Source organism: Botryllus schlosseri, chromosome 13 (assembly GCF_051294905.1).
Source record: "Botryllus schlosseri isolate E-star chromosome 13, Bs_hap1, whole genome shotgun sequence".
Taxonomy (NCBI): Eukaryota; Metazoa; Chordata; class Ascidiacea; order Stolidobranchia; family Styelidae; genus Botryllus; species Botryllus schlosseri.
In genome coordinates this window covers 5,161,844-5,185,921 of record NC_137248.1, presented here as the reverse complement: position 1 = coordinate 5,185,921, position 24,078 = coordinate 5,161,844, and the positions used below count along the sequence as shown (strand labels likewise).

General features: G+C 41.4%; 2 protein-coding genes across 3 annotated transcripts; one reads left to right on the top strand and one right to left on the bottom strand.

Annotated features, from left to right (window-relative positions):
- Positions 1-67: 67 nt before the first annotated feature.
- On the top strand, positions 68-4,129 carry LOC145454356 (RWD domain-containing protein 2B-like). Of its 2 annotated transcripts, XM_080332360.1 has the most exons (5): positions 68-515; positions 599-695; positions 1,764-2,032; positions 2,860-3,087; positions 3,635-3,735. In XM_080332360.1, exons 1-4 carry the CDS (start codon positions 247-249, stop codon positions 3,083-3,085), a joined length of 861 nt encoding a protein of 286 aa, XP_080188486.1. In that variant the 5' UTR covers positions 68-246; the 3' UTR covers positions 3,086-3,087; positions 3,635-3,735. The 2 variants fall into 2 exon arrangements, with proteins under 2 accessions (XP_080188486.1, XP_080188485.1); XM_080332359.1 differs by lacking the exon at positions 2,860-3,087 and having other exon boundaries at positions 3,635-4,129.
- A 330-nt stretch (positions 4,130-4,459) lies between these two features.
- LOC145454352 (peregrin-like) lies at positions 4,460-22,756 on the bottom strand. The gene is made up of 17 exons (XM_080332352.1): positions 21,943-22,756; positions 20,610-21,003; positions 18,323-18,751; positions 17,785-17,979; positions 16,273-16,538; positions 15,295-15,451; positions 14,409-14,555; positions 13,882-14,075; positions 13,176-13,284; positions 12,048-12,174; positions 11,822-11,981; positions 10,195-10,781; positions 9,299-9,410; positions 8,029-8,189; positions 7,841-7,965; positions 6,729-6,877; positions 4,460-5,467 (listed from the first exon to the last, which is right to left on the bottom strand). The coding sequence occupies exons 1-17, from the start codon at positions 22,296-22,298 to the stop codon at positions 5,239-5,241; spliced, it is 3,897 nt and encodes a 1,298-aa protein (XP_080188478.1). The 5' UTR covers positions 22,299-22,756; the 3' UTR covers positions 4,460-5,238.
- Positions 22,757-24,078: the final 1,322 nt, after the last annotated feature.

The window sequence follows — 24,078 nt, the reverse complement described above, 5'->3', positions numbered from 1 at the left end:
TACAAGTATTGAATTTATTTCTTAAAAATTTAAAGCCATAGTTATTTACCGGGATGCATGAATATTGGTGGACCCTAGCAGCAAGAATTTCCAACACGTTCCAGTCAATGAAATCGGGAGGTATGTTATGGGTGTGCCAATCGTGAACGTAGCAATACAAATGCCAACTGCAAACTGCAGCTGATAGAATATTAGCAGCCTACAGGGCGCTAACTGGTACACGATAAATGAAAGTACCAAAGCCTCATGTCTTCTCGGGTTGTGGACGTGGAAACGCAGTTATCAGAACTGGAAATGCTGCGTAGTATGTATCCTGACGAGAGTGACATCGTGATGGATGATCTTCTGGTATTCAGCGAGCTACGAAAATTCGTCGAGGACGATGGTGGAGACCCTTTCCGAATTCTTATATTCACTGTGAAATTGAGGCTACAAGAACCGGATTGCACTTTCGATGTAGAATTTACCCTGGGCTTGAACTACCCATCGCAAGAGCGAATATCAGCATTAATCAGGTAAGTTATAACTGTTCAAATTTTCAACCATTCATATTTTCCATTGCATTTGGCACTAAATAGAATATTTCCTTTGCATAAAGATCCCCAAACTTGAGTAAATCGCAGTATTCAAGCATCAATGAAGCCTTGAAAGATTTCATTGAAGAACTGCAAGTTGGCGATCCTCAGATTTTTCAGGTAACTACATGATTTTAAAGAGCTTCTTGGAGGTACAGAACTTCAATATAGATACTAGCGAATAATATAATCATAATGAAATATACCCAAATATTCTCCGCTGACACTCGTCAAGGGTAATTGTCAGCAACTTTCTTTTCAAATCTTCACTAGTTCGGGTTTATTTCAATATGAATATGAATTATTCAATTAAATTGATTTTATAAGGAAAATCCCTAGAAGGGAAAACAATGGTTGTATGCAATATTGAGTCATTATCATGGATTCCCTGTTTAAAGTTAAAAAAAAATGATGAGAAACAAATGATAGTTCTACCCTGAATCACCATTATTACTCGCATACACTTTACACCTGTTCTGAAATGTGTTTCAAATACCAGATGACATTATTGTGGACTTATGTGTCACAATATTCCAATACTTGTGATGAACGGAGCAATATAAGGTATTGGAGATGTGTGGAATTTGCTATTTCCGAGTTTGTATCATACAGATCTGTGAGGGAATGAATGTGGCATATTAGCAACATATCCTATGCCAGGGTTTGAAAATTGCAAATTCTACTTAAAAATTGATTTGTCCTTAATATATCTTGCCTCAACTTAGACTTAATAACATAGCGTACACACATCTCGTTAAAATGTCATAGTGTTGAGACTCGGGTCTGAGTCAAGTCATCGTTTTCAGTTTCGAGTTTTGCAACTCTGCTTACGTTATATCGCATGCCTTGCATCCATAATATAAGGTAGTAATTTCCCACACAGCTTCTGGCCCTATACTACCGTAATAATTCTACCAGGCAAAATACCAATAACCAATAATAACTTTACTATTCTTAGAAGAAATACCTGTGTTGGCCGTTCGAGTGTCGAGTCATATGAGTTGGTCAATTCATGCGCAATGACTCGAGTCCAAATCGAGTCAATACACAAAGTGACTCAAGTTGAGTTATTTTCCATTTCAAAGAAAATGACTCAAGTCAAGTTAGTCACTACAGCCCTATCCTATACACAACTTATTTTGGTATGATTTGAAAGATGTAATCAGCACATATCATCTGTATTACCAGGTGGTTGAGTGGGTTAATGAAAACGGCCAGAACTTCGTCACCGCAGACGCTGGTCAGACTTGTCTCGACAAAGAGGAAGCAAACGCCGACACGCCTCAAGACTTTTCGCGCATATGGATCTACAGCCATCACATTTATAACAAAGTCAAACGGAAAAATATTCTGGAATGGTCAAAGGAATTGAATCTGACAGGGTTCAGCATGCCGGGAAAACCGGGAGTTGTGTGCGTCGAGGGACCGTGTAAAAGTTGCGAGGAATTTTGGCTGAGGTTAGTAGACCGTCTTGATGACCCGATTATTATCCAAAGTTGAAATGTCAATCGAATATTAGATTATAAATATATGTCCCGTGTTTCATTTTTTTTACATCTTAAAATGTCAAAAAGTAGTCAATATTTTTTAAGTTCTTTCTCCATTCCTGGCAAGGCACTTGGTAAGGACGGACGCTTTCTACCCGACAATGTAGGAACGTATCTTACGTCGTAATACAACAAATTTTAATTATTTCTACCATAATGCTTGATGTAACTACTGGAATTCTTCATAGGTTCAGATTTCGTTAAAATAAAGTTTTTTCATGTAAAAATTTGTCAGTTGTTGAGTAAAAATATTTTTTTGTAAGGACAGACCAACCAGAAATGAAGATAAGTAGTTTAATTCTAACGCGTGCGAAAACACTTAATTTACATACATGAGGTCAAAATTTTGTCAAAATCAAGTTTTTAAGGTAAAAAAATGTTTAAATTTTAATTTTTTAGGTCAACATCTTCCGTTTTTTGGGTAAAAAAAATTCGTCTGACTCATCATTATTTTGGGTGGCTGAAGTTAAGGTCATACTCTTTAAACATATTTGATCCAAACCTATTTGGAATTACAGCTAACGCCGTAACATGTGGCAGCAGAATGCAGAATTTGACATCAAATTAAAGCAGGAATGTCTGTATTATCTTCAGCATCTATGAAGATCATCTAAATGCCACATCTACATCACGTAGAATCAGTACTGCCTAATTATGCAGCGCAGTGGTTTTTGATAGCGTTCTTTACTTTTGCTCTTTTTGTGCGTCAGTGAAGAGTATTTGGTTATCTTTGCCAGGATTAAGAGGCTCAACTGGAAGCATATTGAAGTCCGTCATAGAGAGATGTTAGGAGGGAGACAAGAAAGAAACTTTGACGGGATGGAAGAAGCGAGTTTTGAAGTGAGCGGAAATCGAGGAAATCACATGAGCATGGGGTCGCTTTACAAGTACATGAAGGAACATGAATGCGGGCACATTTTCTTCCATTTGTTCGGAGTGGAAGGTAGATTACCCGAGAAATAAGGGTAAGGATGTAATGATCTAGTGACGAGGTTATGAAATTTTAACGAGATGTGTGTACGCTATGTTATTAAGTCTAAGTTGAGGCAAGATATATGAAGGACAAATCAATTTTTAAGTAGAATTTGCAATTTTGAAGCCATGCCATTTCAAATAATGGTAGAACGCAAAGGGTCTCAAAACTACTCAAATAGTTTGACGAATTAGATTGGCAGAATTAGATTGGCACAGGGTGTTACAGAAGTTTGTTAAATCAGTGAATACGTTCAAAATCATGCACACACTGGTGTGATTTTTGAGAAAATTTGTTGTTACCATGATTGAGCGGCTGCATCACCAGGTTAGGTAGTTGTAACAATTTCACACGTAGAGGCATATAAATCTATCGAAATACTCGTAATGCTTTTTAAATTTCAAAATACAACGCATTGTAATTCCCACACCAACCACTGACTTGATATGAAGAGGTGAAATGACACACACGCTCTTCTGCACATACACATGTTTCATTTGCAATCATCCAGATGATGTTATGTAATTTATTCTGTTTAGGATGAGGCGTCAAACTTGGAAGAGATTATCCCTCGTTCACCGGGAGGATGGTGTTTTCAAACCAGACGGAAGCGGTTCTTTTGTTAAAAAGTTTTGCGAACCTGTGTCCGAAAAAAACTTTGGTGTCCACGGTGGCAGAGACTATCACATGGATCTCGGACAGTTTGCCGCTTATCTAGCTGATCATCAAAGCCGGGAAATGTTTTCAATACTGTTCGGGGTGGAAGGGAAGATTAGTGAGGAAAAATGAAGGGTGTAAGCTAAGCCCATGTAGACCGTGGCAATAAATATTAGCTTAAGACGCCATCGATAGTTTTATCCTGTTATCCATGTGGAAATAATTTCTGAGATCCCACTTTGGTATGCGCTACAGAAAATTTCTGTGATCATCAATTGATGAAGCATGCATTTATTGTTGATAATTGGTATCATCTGTAGGCAATATATTTCACTGTGCAATCACGAATGTCTTATTGAATAAATTTTACTTGTTTACGGCTGCTGTGTTCTTGGCAACGAGCTGTTTTGTCGGAAGCTGATCAGAAAATCCCACTTTGGGGACAAATGTGCCTTCAGTTGGTAGTCAGGTGTGGTCAATCAACAAAATACGCTACTTCAGTACTTCTAATTCTTGGAATATTCATGTGGATCTTGCCTACTTCCAGTAGATACCTTTACGATTGTTTCCAAACTACTGCCTGTGAAGTAGAATAGTATTCTAGTAATTTTCGACCCTAATGACAACTTGAGTGTACAACGGTTGATATAATTAATACAATTGCAGTGGGACTTGTTGCCTTGGCTGGAAGCAATAAATCAAGTCGATTTCCGCGATACTACAAAAGAGATGTATTGAATATTTACAATAGCGACACGAAATCAAGACACGTAACAAGACTTTCTTTGAAAATCGGCGAATGAAATAGGAAAAACATTAATAAAGTTGGAGACACAGGTGTTAACATGTCCTCATAAATAGAGTAGCATTGACTACGTAATAAATGAAGAAAATAAAAATTGCGATCCCACGTGCGCAGTTCATCCGAAAACCACTCAAAACAATCAGCCTGTGGTATAAAGACTAAACAAAACTATCACAACGATTTCCATCGCCAGATACAATCGCATTGGAGGTTGTTGCGAAACTATAACTACAATCACTTAGGGCTGGGCGCCGTGATTTCAGTAACCGAATTCGAGCATACTATCAATTGTAACGATTCAAGAGACATGACTTCAGTAGTAGTTCATCAATGAGAAATAGAGTTTCGATACTTTATTTCAATTGTTGAAGCCTCGGCAGCGAATATTCGTGCGGCAGCAAAATGATACATATATGAACTTTCAAAGTGATTATCCTCGTTACGATTATGCAGAGGTGGTCAAATCAGTTATGTTGGCGCCCAACTGCTAAAGTATTAGCGATTTTTTTGCCCAGCCCTGCTTACGTGCCGTGAAACAAATGTAAATATTAAAGCACTTTTTTACCGATAAACGACGGCCGTTCATATAACGGTCCGAAAAACTCCCGAGTACATCACGGTAAACCTTCGAGCAATAGCATTTCATCTCGCTAACATTTCAAGCCGGCATAACCGCAAATCTCAGTGCACCGAGTCGCTTGAGTCCTCCTCCTCCGCCAAATTCCCGTTGTTGGCGTTGTCGTCGCTTTCCGGGATGATCCCGGCCACCTTGCGTTGATGAATGATCGCCCTGTGATAGGCCTGGGTCACGCTGCGTCGAATTCCGGGACGCTTGCCCTCGTACAGGCGGAGTTGGTCCGACTTTTCGTCGCGGCCCAGAGGCTTCAGCTTCGACGCGGGCAGCCACTGCCTGTAAATTAAAATGCTTACAATGTTCAGAAAATCAAAATTTCTTCAGATTTCACAGGCTACGTGATAAAATTGTTAGGTTGGCGAAATAAAACGCTGCACACCACATTTGGCCCAATTCCAACCTGTAGAAAGTTTTGAAATTATTATTTAAAAAATGAAATTTCAAATTTTCCTGTCTACCCTATAAAATTGCCAGGCTGTCAGTTGAGATGAGCCACACCAAATTCGGCTCGATTCCGATCACCTGAAGCGAAGTGATTGCAGTAGAAAAATTTCTAATTCCATGTTTTTATAGTAAATAATGAAATAGTTAGCCACCGTAAATACTATTATATTCGAATCCAAATTTTTCTACAGTAATAACTTTGCTTCTACTGGTTGGAATTTAGCCAACATAATAATGAAATAAGTAGTGAAATCTGAAAAAGTTTTTTTTTGAACAGCCTTAATGCTCAGTCACGTCATCGGTGTTCATTAGGGTTGTTCGATAAAATTTTTAAAAAAAACTGCTCACCTAATTTGGCTCAATCCCAACCCGCAGAAGTGAAGCTATTGAAGTTCGAAAATTATAGACTTATTAAAAAATGAATATTTTTTTTCAATTTTTACTGGTAACTCCATGAAATTGTTAACTTGTCCAAACGAACAATGTGTCACAAATTTGGCTCAATCCCAACCAGTAGAAGTGAAGTTACTGGTGTTCGAAATTTCCGATTTGCAATAATAGTAATCACGGTAGGTGGTTCCATAATTAATAATTAGCAGACTTAAAACTACTCGAGGTTAAAACTACTTCGAGCGTACAGAGAAGCACAAAAGGCATGTGAAGAATTACAACTTCAAGCGCGCCGAGAGGTTGGGTAGGTTTGGTTAAGTCTCAATTACAAGTAGGGGTGGCAAATTCAAGTTTCTATGTCGAAACTTAAAAAAAAAAATATGAAAAGTATTCGAGCTGGTAGTCTCCAAAAGTAGGATTCGTCATGAGGTTTCATTTCACTCATAAATAAGACGCAAGCATATTCTAAAACTCTAACCCTAACCCTAGCGTACAAAGTAAGCAGTTTTGCTAGAAAACGTGTGTAACGTAAACAAACAACCAGTTGAATTCGTTACCGAGCATTATGTCACTTGATTGCATACCGGTACGCGGTACCCACAAGTAAACTGAATCTGCCAACAGACACAAGCTTACAAATGCGGACTTTTTTGCAAATTAAATCAAGAGCAATTTGAGCGTTTTTACTGTAAGGCCCACGTACCACGTTCGTTTGTTGTCGAAAAAAAGCACGAGATAAAGCCGCATCGTTTTCGGTCGGCCGTCGGCCGCCTTCAGAACGTCGAACGGCGGGACAGGAATCGGTACGCCGTTGTCCTGATACCCGGTCCTCGGCATCGCCGGGTCAATGATCTGCGACAGAGGTTCACAAAATTATGTTGTCCGACATGACCTTGCGGCGCCCGTCCGTATACATCAGTGTTGGGACTTGAGTCACAGCATTCTAGTCAAGTCGAGTCATTTCAAAATTTTGTTAGTAGATTCACGAGTCGGATCACGGTTCTCGCACATCGAGTCCGAGTCAAGTCAATTTAGGGCAGCGACTCAAATTCGTTGCCAAACTCAACTCGAGTCATTTTTGTATTGACTCAAACGAAGTCATATGACTCGAGACGAGGACGCCAAGACAGACATTTCATTGTAACTTCAAAGAATAGTAAAGTAACCACATTATTTCGTCTATCAGTCCTGACCCTCTACTAGCTGAATTGAATCGGTTGTGAATTGATAATGACTTGAATTGACTCGAGTCAAACCTATAAAAGTGAGATTGACTTGCGACTCGGAACCTTACGACTTGGTTAAAACCCTGCAAGAGCGGCTTGAGTCGACCCGAGTCATTTTAAGCCACGAAAACTTTCATTGCACGAGTCATTTCAAAATTTCCCCGCTCACGAGTCGAGTCATACAAATTTTCGAAGAGACTCGAGTCACTCGACAATATGGCTCTAGCCACGAGGCGTTCGACAGTTCTCAACCGTCGAGTCTGAGTCAAGTCAACTGATTTTCAGGCTGTGACTCGAGTCAAGACAATTCAAGTCGCTCAAAAGCATGATTCAAATGTAGAGTGCAACACTGGAATAAGTTGCTGAAAACTTGGTTCAAATCCATTCAAGGGTGGAGTTTATTAGTTGTTTAAAACAGTGGTTTTCAACCTTGCCAGCTTACGGACCAGTAAAATTTAAAACCAAATATTACAGACCTAGGCCTAGGTGTCTAAGTCATTTCAAATCCTTTCTATCCTGTCATTTTATCGCAAACCCGCGGTGTTTTGAACTGATGAAAGCATTAATAAATCAACGAACAAAACATTACCAGGGCTGGATAAGAAGGGTATCCGCGGCACTTAGCCCACACGAGGTCCAGTGGCGCCAGACTGCATGGATCACCATCATCTTCCGTCGACGAACTGCCCGTGGTCCTGCGTCGCTTGCGCGGAACTAAAACGCAAAAGCGGCGTTGCGGAGAAAATATCCTGAGCGCGGAACAAAAATTTTACGCACCTCCTGGCGCGCCTTTCACGTCGTCCGAATCGCAGTTGGATGAGGTAGGGCTGTTGTCGCACCCCATGGTACGCCGCCTGGCTTCCATGACGGAGCAAGAGGCGCGTCGCGGCATGAAGAGGCCCATTTTCGTGGATTTTTTCTTCTTGTTTTCGCTTTTCCTGGAACAGATGGCACGCGTTTCAGATTCGAAAAATACCCAAATTGAGCCAAATTTGGTACGGTATCAATCATCTCTACTGACAGCCTAACAATTTCATATGGTTACCGAAAAAATTTTGAAATTTCATTTTTTCTATTTTTTAATGATAAATTCAAAACTTTCTACTGCAATAATTTCGCTTCTACTGGTTGGAATTGAGCCAAAGTTGGTGTGCAGCGTTTTTTTAACCAACCTAACAATTTTATCAAGTAGCCAGTGAAATCTTAAGGAAAAAGTGTTTTTCGAACAGCCCTAATATTCATTGTAGGTACCCAAGTATAAGTATTTGAATAGCTTCAAGGTCAGAACTTCAACACACAATTGAACATTATATTCCTATTGAAATAAACCCGAAAATTTTCGGCTGACACTCGTCAGGGTCTACTACAATGGTTCTAAAAGTGGGCAGCGCTCCCCTGGGGCGATTACGAACTCAATGGGGGCGCTTGCTACAAATTGAGCGATTGCGGGGGTTGAAAGATGAAGGGTGTGCTGCGGGCGCTATGAACCATGGGAGAGTGTTCTGAAAAATCCGTGAATTAGGAGCTCTCTCTCTGCGCACCAATCAGATTTAGGAATACGTGGTCTCGACATTTGCGATCGTACGACGTGATTCAATCAAAAATCGTCACCAACACTTTCCTCAGATGTTCACTGTCATGCAACATTGTACCAAACAATCAATGACATCATTATTCAACGACACTCATTCAACACGAGGTATCAGCACACATTCGAGGCTGTTAAGTTTTATACGCATATCGCACCAAAACGGTGTACGACGATCTGGCAGAGAAATTGCCTGCCATTATTGTCGTCCGTTCCAGAACTCTTACAAATATGTGGCTCCGAGTTACCCGAGAGTAAAGAATGGCACGGCAACCCTGAATATTCATAACCGTTGATAATTACAGACCAGTTCATATCAAGTCGCGGCAAATATTTCAAAACAAACAAAAATCACACGACCAGACGAGACTTGCGCAGAACTCCAGCACGGCGTTAAAATTGGGACCATCGTAGGAAGCGAAAAACGTTGTTCAACAGGAAATTTAGATGTTTCAGTACCCGTTATCGTTGCCGCTTGAAGTCGATGTGGTGTCCGTGTCCGAGCTGGTATGCCGCCGCCTCAATTCGTCCCGGTACCGACTGAAGCTGCCAGACCTGGCGTTTTTGTTGGCTGCAGAACGAGGCAAAACTAAGAAATCTGTTTCACATATGTGCAAGGATCAGTCATGCATAAGTGTCCGTTCAACAATTATTTCATCAGATCAATGCACCACGCGATTGCGATACAATGAAAAGATAGGAAGGCGTTGAAACGACCCACGTGGGCATGTACTTTATTTGCCGAGAGCTTATTTAAACAGGGCCGGGTAATATTACTGAGGCCGCATAGCGCGTCGCATAACGAAGTGAACAACTTTCTCAAGTCAGAGTAGGCCTAGCTCATTTACAGACCAATATAATCTGCTTAAAAACAACCCTCAATTTCATGGTTGAATATGCTTCGCAATGTCTCGAGCTTGATGGAGAGCGAATCCAACACGGACACGGAATTCGGAAGTACGTGTAGTAAGTTAGTCACCGTAAATACTATTTTATTCAAATCCAAATTTTTCTACTGCAATAACTTCGCTCCTAGTAGTTGGAATCGGGCCAAATTGGGTGTACATCATCTCTACTGACAGCCTAACAATTTTACGGGGTTGACAGAAAAATTTTGGAATTTCTATTTTCTAATCATAGATTCAAAACTTTCTACTGGACGAATCTCGCTTCTACGGGTTGGAATTGAGCCAAAGCTGGTGTGCAGCGTTTGTTTAACCGACCTAACAATTTTATCAAGTAGCCAGTGAAATCTGAAGCAAAAGGTTTTTTTGAACAACCCTAATGTGTAGCCAAAGCCTACTTGAAACGTGATTGCTCCGAAAACTAGAAGTAAATCTCCGCAAATCACTCACCCGGACAGGACAAGTATCCGTTCGTCAACGATTTCCCTTTGTTATCCGACACTGCCCCGCCGCAGTCCCCCGACTCGTTCGAGTCGGAAGACCTCGTCTTCCGCACATGCCCCGGCAGACTCATTTTCAACGCCGAGTCAGACAGTGCACGAACGTCACAGCCCGCCTTTGACCCGGCGTTATCCGAGTCGCGACTCGAAACAGGCTCACAACGTCTCTTCTTTTTATTAAACAACACGGAAGACCGCCGGCCCACACTGCCCCGGCTGGAGTCGTTTGAGGAAACGTCCTCGCCGGCCGTGGCGCTGAGGCTGCGTTTCAAGACTTTACTCGGCGGCACGTCCCGGTCGGGGTTTGATTCGGCGGCGTGCGACCAGAGTCGCTTACGGCGGCGCTTCTTCTTTTTCGACCGGCCCGGAGAGCTCTCGGACCGGACCACGAGGGGCGGCGGGGGTTTGCAGACGATTTTGCGGTTGTCTTCGAAGGCCGCTTTCTTTTTCGCGGATTTCGGAGGGGAGGGTTTGGTGGCCTGGGGTGCTTCCGGGGGCTTGTCGGGTTCCGCCATCTTTTTGCTTGTGGACAGTTTTCTGTAACGCAAGGATATATCATGTTCTCGAGTTCTGCCAATCAGGACCACGTAAAACGGTCGAATCCTGTGAAACCGTGCTATTTTTTACTGTTTTTGTTGAAAAACGTGTACATTTTTATTCATTTTCATACGAAAAGTATCACGGGGCCAGGGTTGTAACCAAGTTACAAGGTTACAAGTCAATTTCACTATTATAGTTTTAACTTGAGTCAAGTCGAGTCATTTTCAAAGTCCAAGTCCAAGTCAGCCAGTAGAGGGTCGAGTCCGAGTCATCCTGTTTTGACTCGAGTTCGATTCCAAGTCATTATGTTCACTGTTCAGTTTTCAGCGCAATCTCGATCGACCCACTTTACTATTCTTCGAAGTCACAATGAAACATCTGACTTGGCCGCCCTAGTCTCGAGTCATATGACTTGGGTCGAGTCATACAGAATGATTCCAGTACAAAATTGACTCGAGTCGAGTCGTTTTACACGTTTGAAAAAATGACTCGAGTCAAGTCGAGTCATCAAAAATCGCGAGTCGAGTCGCTACAACCCTGCACGGCGCCATATTTTCGTCCTAGTTTTTTCGCAATAAACGAGAATTATAGGACATGGGATCATAATATCTCCAACCTCTTTGTAGAGAAAAACATGGAATCATGGATCGAAAAATTTGGATTGGAATAAAACAGTATTCACGGTGAGCACCGCTATAATAAATAATTAAGGAATTGGTCACCGTAAAATTTTATTCATAATCCAAATTTTCCGACGGCAATAACTGCGCTTCCACTGGTTGGAATTGAACCAAATTTGGTGAGCATCGTTTCTATAGACAACTCAACACTTTCATGGGGTGAACAGAATTTTTTGTTAGTTATTTTTATATAATAAATAGAAACTGTCTTCTCCTGTAGCAATGCGGCTACTGGTTGGAATTGAACCAAATTTTGCGTGTAGGCTTAAATTAGGTAACCTAACAATTTTATCGAGTAGCCAGTACCATTTGAGAAAAAAATCATTTTTGAAGAGCCCTAATTAAAACGCGCCTTACCGTCGGACTTTCTTTATTTCCGTCTTCAGCTTTTTGGTTTTATACGTTTTACCGACGCCGTTTTTCAAAGTCATGATGAAGTCCAGCTTTTCGAAGAGGTTCTTCAGCTGATCCTCGAGGCTGAGGTCGTCCCTCTGGTGGCCGTCGATGATCCGATCGACTGAAAGTAGCAAGAAGACAACGCGTTAAAACCCTGGACCGATTTAGCAGCTAAGCGAATTCCTACTTTCGCCTAGCATTTTTCCGGGCGATTCCTCTCGATACGCGGGCGCCTGGTCCAGCAAGAGACCCGTTTCCGTGTCGAAACCTATTCTTTCCGCGTCTCTTTTGGCGTTGCGAATAACGGTACCACCCTGGAACAAAGGTCAGGTCAACAACTTCAACATCTTCGAAGCGCTCACTTGCTTGAGATACACACTCTCTAGCGAATGGGTTCTGAACCAAGGGTATGGGAATCGAGGCACCAACGAAACCAACAAAAAATGTAATATTTTCTTGGCAGATATATTCAGATCAAAAATTTTCTTCACGCTACGCGTGATTCAACATCAATCAGTGTTTTTTAATTTTTTTCATAGGTACCATCAGAAGTCGTGTTGAAAATGGACAGGGGGTACAAGAAATTTTGCTGAAAGCTCAAACGAGCGGTAAAAAGGTCAAGAAACACTCCTCTAGTGGTTACGGATTCACAATACTTCTACGATCATTTTTTAGAGAAAACTTCTTACTTCTACACCGGGATTAACTCTATTTATGGTCAATAGCAATACAACTCTACTTTTATCAGGGTTGCAACCAAGTCACAAGGCTCCCGAGTCTCATTTTTATGGTTTTGACTCGAGTCAAGTCGAGTCATTTTCAATACTCCACCGAGTCAAGTCCGAGTCCAAGTCACCTATCAGAGGGTCGAGTCCGAGTCATGGTATTATGACTCGAGTCAGAGTCCAAGTCATTGTGTTGACTGCTCAGTTTCCAGTTAAAGTCTTGTTAACCTACTTTTTATAACTCTGTTTGTTGATATCGAATGGTTCGCATTTATAATATACTAATTTACCTCGCTTTAAGCAGGTTATGGTCGTATTTTCAAGTTCCAGTACCGATAGATGAAGTCCCAATAGTGTGGTAACTTTACTATTCTTCAAGATTACTATGAAATGTCGGTCTTGGCTGTCTGAGTTTCCAGTCATATGACTTGGTTCGAGTCATGCGCAATGACTCGAGTCCAAGTCGAGTCAATACAGAGATTGACTCGAGTCGGACTCAATTCGAGTCATGACTCGAGTCATTACAACCTTGACTTTTACTAGTAGGTTTTGCGCTATTCGGAGGAGTCTAATTCGCCACCGAAACCGACCTGGTCACGTAGTTTCACAGCTAACCGATAGAATATTGTGTCCTTTGTGTTGTATGTCATGCAATTGGTAACGATGAGATTGACGTCGGCTTCGAATTCGTCCATAGACCTGCGACACAACGAACATCAGCATACCGGAATATACCTTGACGACACCATTTTGTGACCCAGTCAATTTCAACACATTATCTTGAAATATGACCAAATCCTAAGAAAACAAACACCAGATAATAATTTCATGGTACCTCATACTTGCCATGAAAAATACTGATAAGAAACAAATTATATTCGATAGGACCTTCATGTCAACACTTTCTTGGCACAAAAAATAGAGATAAGAACTGCAACGTTGGTATGCTCTCGTAGTTGAAGAGCTTATCGGAGGTACTGAACTTCGACATATAATTGAATAGTATGTTCATATTGAAATGAACCCGAATATTTTCGGCTGACATGCGTATCGGGGATAATCGTCAACAACATGTAGAGAATTAGGAAGAACATTGTATATCAACAACGTATTTATGAGATATGTTGTTCTAAATTTACACACATGCTGTCGCGTGTTACGTCAAGGTAGGCTAATATACGCAAGGTCCGGTCCAACGAACGCAGTGAAGCTTACAAGCAACCTTATACGCAAGAATAACGCCACACAAACATTCGTGCTGCGTTAAAATCAGCGCCACATCGCCGAGCCACCCACTTGTACGTGCAGTTACGAATTTTCCCTTCCATCGTCGTGAAATCCATCGGGCGCTTTATGATTTTATCGTACTCAGGGGCGTCCTTGATGCTGACCGGACAGGCGAACACGTTTGGCGTGTCGATGGCGCGCAGCCGTTCCAAAGTGCTGAGAAGATGATTCATCCACGGGGTCAACCGGAGTTCGCAAATGGCCTGAAAATAATGGGGGTTAAAGGAGTTATTGATTGTTTTACGTGGAAGTGTGCGTGCCTCAAGTAGAATTAAAAGTGACACTGCAAATCTCTACTCGATTACAAGTAGAGAGAGAGAGAGAGAGAGTACTAAATGAAGATATTGAAAATACTCAATAAGTAGGTCGAGGATAATAAAACCCACGCAATGCACAGTATGAGTGTGACTGCAGTCTTATTGCAAGCTAACAGGTAACAACCCCAATATTGAGAAAAGATAAAGAAATATACCAAACAACGAAGCTCTCGCCTGTGGCCGCACTCCAACCTTGACGGACTCGGAATTTCACAATACCTGGCTGATTTTCAGCTGATCCCGCTTTTTCTTCTCGCGTTTGCTTATCAGCTCGATGAGAAGCCTGGCCCGTTCCAGGTCGTGTCGGAGCCTCTGCCAATACTTGAGCTGCGCCATGACCTCCATGCCTCCGCGGGCTCCGGCGTTCTGCAAACGCAGAATATTTAGTTTGGTACCGTATGTGTAGCTACTGACCCCGGCCAATTTTGACCTAAAAACGGCTGCCAACGGCAAGATTGAATAGCAACACGTGACTGAATGAAGTAATGTCGAAAGTCTCTCAGTCACAAGATCAGTCATTACATGCTTTTGAAATCGCATCCACTGCATCAGCGGTTAATTTTGCTTTAAAAAATTCGAATTTGCTTGTAACTTTTGTGTTCCGTTAATTTTGAAGACAAAGCTCTATGGAGATGAGATGAAACATGTTAAGCTGAAAAACTAGCTTTCAAGTATAAGCAGTTATCAAGACATCGCGCGTTTGGGGAAATTTCACGGTCACTAGAGGGTGCAGGAACCTAAAATCATAATAACATACTTCATTAGATATTTGGTGCCATGTATCATCAACACTTTTTGAAATTCAAATCAAAATTACTGACTTATGTATTAGAATATTCGGGGCGAACAGATGCTGAGCTCGGTTATTTGCGAGTGACAACATATCTGCGTAAGTTGCATCAAATCTCTACTAATCACTGACGATTACCCCTGACAAGCGTCAGCCAAACAGATTCGAACTTATTTCAATATGAATATATTATTCAAACGTATATATCCTTTTGATTGAGATATTGATTCAAGACATTAAAATTTTACAAATATTAGCTGTGCAAGCAGTTATTGACCCCTTTATTCGCCAACGTTCGAATAGAAACCAGCTCACCGCGTCGCCAGATCTGTGAGATTGCATGCTAGACTGCAGTCTCCTCAACAGCGGCACACCGTTTCTCGACTGCCTTTTCAGCGTCCAAAAGCTGAGAAGACGATGCATGAACTCTCCGCGCTTCTGTATCGTGACCAGCTTGCTGATTTCGGCCATTCTGAGATGAAGAAACATATCGGCTCAAACGCGAGAGAAAGCACCAACTATATTGGAATGGGTGAATTAAAATCTGCATGGGGTGCGCAAGTACGAAAAGGTGCACAATGCACAGTGTGATTGAGAAATGAATATTAAGAAGTACACACACTGATATTGGAAGTGGTGACTTTATTTTAGCCGGCATAACAATATTATGTTGTAAGTAGGTCAACGTTGGACACCATTTTTGCACCACTCCAAAAAATTTTGAAGACCACTGCCGTGTACTATACTAGATTTGTTGTGTTCCACAATTATACAGTTGACTAAGCCGATTTTATGTAAATAAAAGTAGTTTCTGTAAAACTTACAAACTCCAATTAGTTTGCTTAGTTGTGTATATGGCTGATGTTTTTTACATTTTGTGTGGCTACATACCGTATATTTCATAGTTGGTTGTTGGCATTGTTACAATGCAAATTTCACGGCCTGCAACTTTGATTGTTGCATCATACTGTGCTGTATTGGATTTACTTTTGAATTTGTTAGAATCGCTTTAGTGTGCTGTTAGCTCTCAACAAGAGGCGCCCAAAATTGTCTTCCAGTTACAATAAATGTATTATTTGAAGACTCTCGGAGGTACAGATCTTCAACATACAATTAAATAATAAATTCATATTGAAATAAACCCGAATATTTTCAACTAGTTCAGAATTAGAAAGAACATTTATTATTATTCGTGTTTGTTTCAATATGACTATATTATTCAATTGTGTATTGAAATGTATTAATGCACGAGATGTTGTGACGAAAGAAAAAAGCAGCAAACTCCAAACTCACTGGTCTCGTGGAATGTAAGGTATCGCGATGTGCGGCATCTCCTGCCTCTTCTCCGCCAGAATCTTTCTCGCCTTCTTCATCTTTTCCTTTGAATTATCGAGCGCGCGCTTGTCGTCCTGGTCAAACTGGTAGCTGTTTGCGAGCGGTTTCGTGGGCGAGGCGTCCGGGGGCCGGTGGGCGTCGCAAAACGCCGCGTTCATGACGGTGGCCGTCATGCCGTTTTTGCCAGGCTTGTTCACAGGCACCATCTTCATGTATAGTCCAGCCTGCGTGCGAAAGTGGTCAGTAACAACTGCTTTTTCGGACTACTTACCACTATTCAAGTAGTAACCCATTATTAGGGCTGAGCGCAAGGAATCAGAGTATTAGACGTAATGACTTGAGTAGAGTAGTGAGAGAGTATTTTAGAGAGTACTGATATTATAGCAGTGATTCCCAACCGCGGCTCCAAGCTAGCCCTCTTGCTGCTCTGGTTGACCTCTACATATCTGCCACAAAAATTATAATAGACAGTTGATGTTTGTTTCTATGAATAGTTATAGTCAATTTCTGAATATGAATGCTAAAATAGGGCATATTAGTTACGTCTGAAGCCGCCCGAGGCCGCTTTTGGAAACGGGGAAAGAGAATTCTTGCAGACTAGCGTCAAACGCATGGATGAATACCCGTCAGACAATGATGAATCTTGAGCTCTGCTGGTCATAGACCTTTATAGATCTTCTCTGCGAAGAGTAAATTTCGACATAATTTCACCGACATCAAAGTAACGGCTCATACGCAAGTATGTATTTCAATATTACCAATATTACTCGGCATATAATACCCCTCAAACTTGTGCATTAAATGCTGGAATGTCTAAAGAGCTACCACATAACAACATAAATATAGTATGCTCTAGTAATGATATGCATTTTTAGTTTATTCCAATGTATAGCACTCGCCAATCTGCGTCTATCAATGCTAAAATAACCGATATAGAATCTATAGAAGTTTACCTACGTGCATCCTTTTGAATTAGCTGGATGGTGAGATCAAGCGGTAGGATAGCTACATTAAAACTTTCCTTATATATAGTGTTATACGTAGTGAAGTTTGAAATGCGGCTACGACATCCAAAAAGGTTGGGAACCACTGCATTATAGGCTCCTTTCCACTAAGACTGAATTAATAAAAGACGACAACAGTTGTTTTGCTATTTTCCCACTATTAAATCTGGATTGGTCATATCATATCCCTTGCACACAATACTCAGTAGCCACGTTTTTACACAATTTTCAAAAGTACAAAGCGTTTAGGGTTGAGTTAGCATTGTATTTCCGAGTGACATTGTTGGTATTCTTCAACTGTTGGTATTCTTCAAGCCATCTTCTACTTCCACTTGAAGTGGTGTTCTCTCAAGAAATCGCTTCTACTGGTAATTGTTTAGAAAGATACCGTACCACAGTACTTGTACTTCTGCCGGCACCATGTCATTATCACACAGTAAAAACGTAATTTCACGATCAAACCAACCTGTTGGGCGCAGGTCACGTGAAACGCCGTATAGCAGTTGGTGCGATGACACTGTATACAGGCTCCCATGTGTCTCTGCTTACAGATGTAGCAACTTAATTTCCACCGGGCGGGCGGTATTCGCTGCAGTCCGTCGATAGGCTCCAGGAAGACAGTGTTAGCAAACGTGATCTCCGGCACCCACAACGCGCACACCTGAAACGATAGAAAATAACATTTGGGTGTGCAGACATATTAGCGAATGAGCAAGCGACATTACAACATGTGAAACTTTAGTCTGCGAAAGTATGACTTTATAACCCATAAACTAACCCTTATTCTACTTTACTACATCCAAAGTGTGGAAAGTATTAAGTTTTACCTAAAAAACTGATACGTTTTAAGTAATCACGAAACACACGCCCTTGGCTAAAATCATCCCCTTTCTACTTACACTTGCATGTGTTGAAAATCATGCTAAGATTCTAACTCTAATCAAAACAAACCAAACCAGCAGCGCACGCAAAACAACACCCCCCCCCCCCCCCCCCCGACTCACCACATGCGCCCATCTCCCATCGTCAGTCTGCTTGAAGGCCCCGCCCCTATTGGGACACAGCACGCAGTCCACCGGACACGACGGCGACTGCAAGCACCTCCTACAAAGCCACTGACCCTCCGGTATGTAAGGCACGCCGTAACACTCCTGATGCACGGCCAAGTTGCACATGTCGCAGAACAGTATCACGTTAGAGTTTTGGCATTCGCCGTCGTTACAGACGCAGCACACCGCGTCCTCGTCGATCATTTGGTTGGCGCCGTGGTGGCTGTCTCCGTTTCTGGACTGCTCGAAGTAGGACTCCTTCTCGAATCTGTCCATGAGGAGTTCGAATTGGTCGGCCGTGATGGGCAGCAGGTTATTTTTGCCCCGTCTCTCGTTCATGAGCTCGAGCCACACGGAGTCTTCCTCGTCCATGTCATATTCAACCTGCATAGAGAAATGTCAAAAATGAGACAAAATAAGGACACAGGTCTGTATCTGTACCCAAACCGACACAAGCTAAACCATGACAAATGCCTTGATTGCTATGCACTTTAATTCAGTAAACACATGACAAAAACTTAAGGTTAACAGTCATTAACACTCTCACCCAGTCATCATTGTCTGTTCAGTCTTTTGGGTAAGGTAAATAACAACAATAAGCCAAATATAAGAACACATCTTAGAAATAAGGACAACACAGTTTTATAACACACCAATGACACCGTCATTGAAATTAAAGACAAATCTTCGAAATAATCACAGCATGGCAACCCAGATTATGACTAAACTGCAGCTTTGGTATCATTTTATACACAATGTAATCATGTTAATCAAGCAGGAGGAAGACATCTACCAAAATCATAAGATTTCAGCCACGGACCGATAATTTCATCTAAATATTTCTACATGGCAGCCTCTGTTGAATTTTACCACAAAATAGTTAAATCGGACATGTCATGCTCTTCTCTTGCCCACCAAGATTCCCGTCTACTAACTCATTCCTTAGCAGCACTCTATAAACACCACTTCTTGATCAATGCTTGTGGTTGATTGAAAACAAGATGTTTTGAGCGCTAAATTATACCGTTAGGCATCAAAATTTGATAGTTATACACCGATCGCATTATGAAACATCAAAGTTCACTTCACAAATATATTACTTGACACACTTGCAGTCTTTCCTGGCTATTCCAGATCATCAGATATCAATCTTGAGAATATGCTAAATTGTCAACATAGACCAAGACTTGAAACAATCTTCGGTCGCGACGTAAATATTTTTGGCAGCGATAACTGAACACTTACTATTTACCATTCTGCCACGCATGAGTGACGATCGCACTCGCGATAATTATTGCCAACTGGCCAGAGCAATGTTGTTGTATCGTCACGTTAATTGTTATTTGACTACGCTATAGTTATCCGATGAGTTCATACTCGTGCGACCTTTGCATTCGACACCAGCATAATTGCCATGGAGCGCACATATCCCTCAAGCGAGTTAAATACGTAAACCGGAAAAATTGTGTTATTAATCAGCACACGGAACGACATAGCAAATCTGTGAAGGGACTTCCCCAGGAAATACCTGGGAAATGGTAAATAACCTTATAAGAAAAATTCAAATAAGACTCTCATATGATAAATAGGAACTCAACTGGAATTATAAAGCACATTTGGTAAGGCTGTTCTCGGTGGTACACTACGGATTCCTGTAATCTTAGTGGATTAGACAGAACTGATTATTTCACTGATAATACATTCGCGTACATCATCTTTTCACATGTCAAACCACAACAATAGGCAGACAGGCATACTTTAAACGTGAAACATTCAAACTCAGTTCCAAAACTTCAATCAACTCAATTCAGCAACCTGATTAACTCACCAGCAATCAACAACACACAAGATTTTTTTCAGTATTAGGAGCAGAGTGGTTCAAAGTATTATCCGTTAATACTCGATTAGAAATAGAAGTAATTCCGTAAAATTTTACTTGAGCACAAGCAGAATCAGTGATCTCCGATTAAGTAGCTTAGCCTAGTAAGTATTCAAGGGATAGTTTTGCCCACAAAACCCAACATGCTGTGCATTGCGAGAATACAATGCCAACCCGAGTGCTTCGAAAAAGTAAAAATACATTGTTACCGACCACAATTAGAAGAGCTTCTTAGAGGCATAGAGCATCAAAATACAATTGAATAGCATATACATATTGACATGTAGTCGAATATCATCGGCTAACACCAGTCAGAGGTAATCGTCAGCAACTATGCTACAAACAGAATTGTGTAAATCTTACCTCTTCCGCTAATTCGTCAGCGGGCCGTTCGATGTAACGGTAGTACGCAGTTTTACGCTTTGGCGCATCTTCCGCCTCATATTCCGTGTCTGATAACACACGAAACGACGCCACCGGTAATTTCGCAGGCGAATTTGGTTTTGTTACTGTGCCGTCGCGCTGAACAGCCAACGCAACGTTTTTCAAGTCTTTGCTGTTGATATTGGTGATCTTTCCGGGACCCTTGCTCTTGCTTGCCGATCCCGATTCAGTCTTTGCGTTTCCTTCGGTTGCCTTTTCCGGGGTGCTCTTCTTATCGTCTGGACTAGAATCGGAACTGTCTCTGTTCGAGCTGTCGTCATCTTTGTCAACGTCGGAATCCGATATGATGTCCAGTTTTTCGTTGATATTGAGGCTGAATTTGGAAAATATTCAACTTTGATGTCGACTGGTAAGTCAGCTCGTGTTAAAATTGAAAATATAAAACTTCGAATGTATGTGATGTAATAATCAGGGATACGACCGTTAATATACAAAGCAGGGTTGTAATGACTCGAGTCACGATTTTCTGATGACTCGATTCGACTCGAGTCTTTTTCTCAAAATACGAGAATGACTCGACTCAACTTGACTTGGACTCGAGTCATTGGGCATGAGTCGAACCAATTCATATGACTCGAGACTCGGACGGCCAAGACCGACATTTCATTGTAATTTCGAAGAATAGTAAAGTAAACACACTATTGGGATTCCGTCCATTGGTACTGGTACTTGAAAATGCGACCAGAAACTACTAAAAGTGAGGAAAATTAGTATATTATTAATGCGAACCATTCGATATCACTGAAGTTTAAAAAATGGGTTTAACAAGACTTCAACTGGAAACTGAGTAGTCATCACAACGACTTGGACTCGGACTCGAGTCATAATACCATGACTCGGACTCGACCCTTTGCTCCCTGACTTGGATTTGACTCGGTGGTGAATTGAAAATGACTCGACTTGACTCGAGTCAAAAGTATAATAGTGAGATTGACTTGTGACTTGGCTATACAACCCTGAAACAAAGTTCTTTTGAATTTCCTACCTTGTACGCGCGTCAGAGATCGATTCTAGTATAAGTTTACTGCACAGTTTAGCTCATTAGTTTCTTAGTTTAGGGATGCAGAGGTACAAAACTTCAATACACAATTGAATGTTATATTCATATTGAAATAAACCCGCGTCAGGGGTCCTCGTCAGCAACTATAGTAGAGATTTCAAAGGAACTTTCCATTTTGCCAGTCGTATCAATGATCATGATCACCAAATATGACATCACTTGAGTCTGGCAAGAAATTCAAAGTCAGCTCACCGGTAAACTTTTCCTTCAGAAACAACCTGCACCATTCGTTGTGCTTCAGCCCACGTTAAAGTGTCTCTCGCGGGAGACGAAAATCCAACAGGAGACGGGCTGCGTCTGAACGTGTTCAAATTTCCCGGCCTGTTCTTCTTCCTGGATTTCTGACCTTTCTTATTCGAATGGAAAAGCGCCGGTTTTTGGTTTGGCGTCGCCGTCGCGTTATCGTGATCGAAATTCCACATGTGATACTCGATTCCCGAGTAGCTTTTGTAAACCTTTCCGCACTTGGGACATTCCCACGGAGGTTTAGTGGCTTTTAATGAACGTAAGAACGAGTCAATGTCAAGTCCAACGTCCATAGCTCCCATTTACGTAACGCCTTTCTTCGATATTAGTAGATTGATGACGAGTGTGAGAGAAATCCAACAATGCTACCGCAGTGCAACTCCCCAGTCAGGTTCATTTGATTCGGAAATTTAATGGGCAAGGATAAGATGCGTATGTACACATTCAATGAATGTTTCACCTGCAAATAACATTAAAAGAACTGATTTCTTATATTACTGCAACAGCAGTATAGCACTGGAAGCCTCGAACTACAACATACTCTCAGTTCAACCTATCAGCAGATGCATAATTACAGTTTCTCAGGTTCTTTATGCTAATTAAATGTCGACATGGCTATTGTTAAATTATACGGTTAAAATGAAAAAGCAGTATTATATGAGAATTAAACGTTCATGCGTATCAACACTGTGACATATAAAACTGCCCAGCCACCTCTATAATATTAGAGAAAGCTGTGATTAGGTATTTACTTCCTAAGTTTCACATAACTGATAACTTCCCATTGGTTTGGCGGGAGCAAATTACAAACTACAAACAATGGACGCCAAAGCAAAAAAGCGGCAGGCGGGATGAATTTCTTCAATATCCGGAATCCGAATGAGGAGCCGCGTCACCTAGCGACCGGTGGAAAAAAATCGAGTCACCACCAGAGGTGATTCCATTAATGGCACCCGAATGGAGTGGAATCTGGATCTTTTTATGTGTGCGCGTGATCGACTCGCTCGCGTCATTTATCGGAGGCTGTCGGTCACAAATGAAAAGCTACGAAGTTGCTCCGTGCTCAATATCAATAATCGTCAGATTATACTTTCATCTGCCCAAGACACAAACAATGTGATATACAAGGGTCTCTCAAACTATAGATAACTAACCTACGTAGGTTAGTTATCTATACTCAAACTGGCATGCAGCTCGACCTAGTGCCCGATATCACATAGTCCTCTTCGGTGTTATTCTTTCTTCGTCTGTCCTTCTTTAGAAAGCTATTTATTTCTCCTTTTTCATTATCGGGTCTTTTTTCTGAGCTTTTTTGTCGTCGTAAGAACAGCGACGCAGATGACGAGGAGCCCAGAACAACCTTTAACGGCAGGATTCGAATTCGCGCCGCTTGCATGAATGGCGCCGACGCTCACCACTACGCTGTCTCCCCCCGCAAATGTTGTAGGAGCGTAGGATAAACCTAATAAGAATCCTAGAGTCTCTCTGTGTAGTGTCACCTTCCAAGTAATCTCTGTAATGCCGGAAATACAAAAACGCCATTTGATTATTTGCTGATGATTCGCTTACAAACGTTTGATACAATATTTGTAATACCCGATTCGAATCTGGCGGCATAAAATGATGCGCATCAATTTCTAATCAGGTCATTCCAGCAAATCGACCGGCTCAATGATCAACGTGAACTAGCTGCTCGGTCCAACCAATAGTCTATTTATCAATGATATATCATATGTTCAATCAGCGATACTGAGAACTAATACTGAACTATATATCCCTGGGTTTAATAATAGCAGAGCATTACATAATTCACCATCCGGAGTAATCGTAATCAGGCTACATTTGGCAAATAAATGCTCCTTCTTTACCTGATCGATTGGAAGATGATAACCATGGCAAATTAAGCAACATACTTGCAGGAACTGGCCGTGAGACAGCTGAGTACATCGGCAACTTGAAGGATTGGTGTTCCACGTATTTTCCAATTCAGCTTTATCCGAATTTTAGTTCTATCGTCATTATGCAGACAACAGGTAGATGGTATCAGCATAGTCAATCCGAGTGAAACTGCTAGCAGATACT

Excerpts from the sequence above, each read along its gene's own strand:
- LOC145454356 (XM_080332359.1), top strand. The coding sequence starts at position 247 with ATGTCTTCTCGGGTTGTGGACGTGGAAACGCAGTTATCAGAACTGGAA. Across the intron at positions 516-598 it reads CGAATATCAGCATTAATCAG|ATCCCCAAACTTGAGTAAAT; the intron begins GTAAGTTATAAC and ends CTTTGCATAAAG. Across the intron at positions 696-1,763 it reads GCGATCCTCAGATTTTTCAG|GTGGTTGAGTGGGTTAATGA; the intron begins GTAACTACATGA and ends CTGTATTACCAG.
- LOC145454352 (XM_080332352.1), bottom strand. The coding sequence starts at position 22,298 with ATGGGAGCTATGGACGTTGGACTTGACATTGACTCGTTCTTACGTTCA. Across the intron at positions 14,556-15,294 it reads CTCACAGATCTGGCGACGCG|AACGCCGGAGCCCGCGGAGG; the intron begins GTGAGCTGGTTT and ends CTGCGTTTGCAG. Across the intron at positions 9,411-10,194 it reads CGGATACTTGTCCTGTCCGG|CCAACAAAAACGCCAGGTCT; the intron begins GTGAGTGATTTG and ends CTCGTTCTGCAG.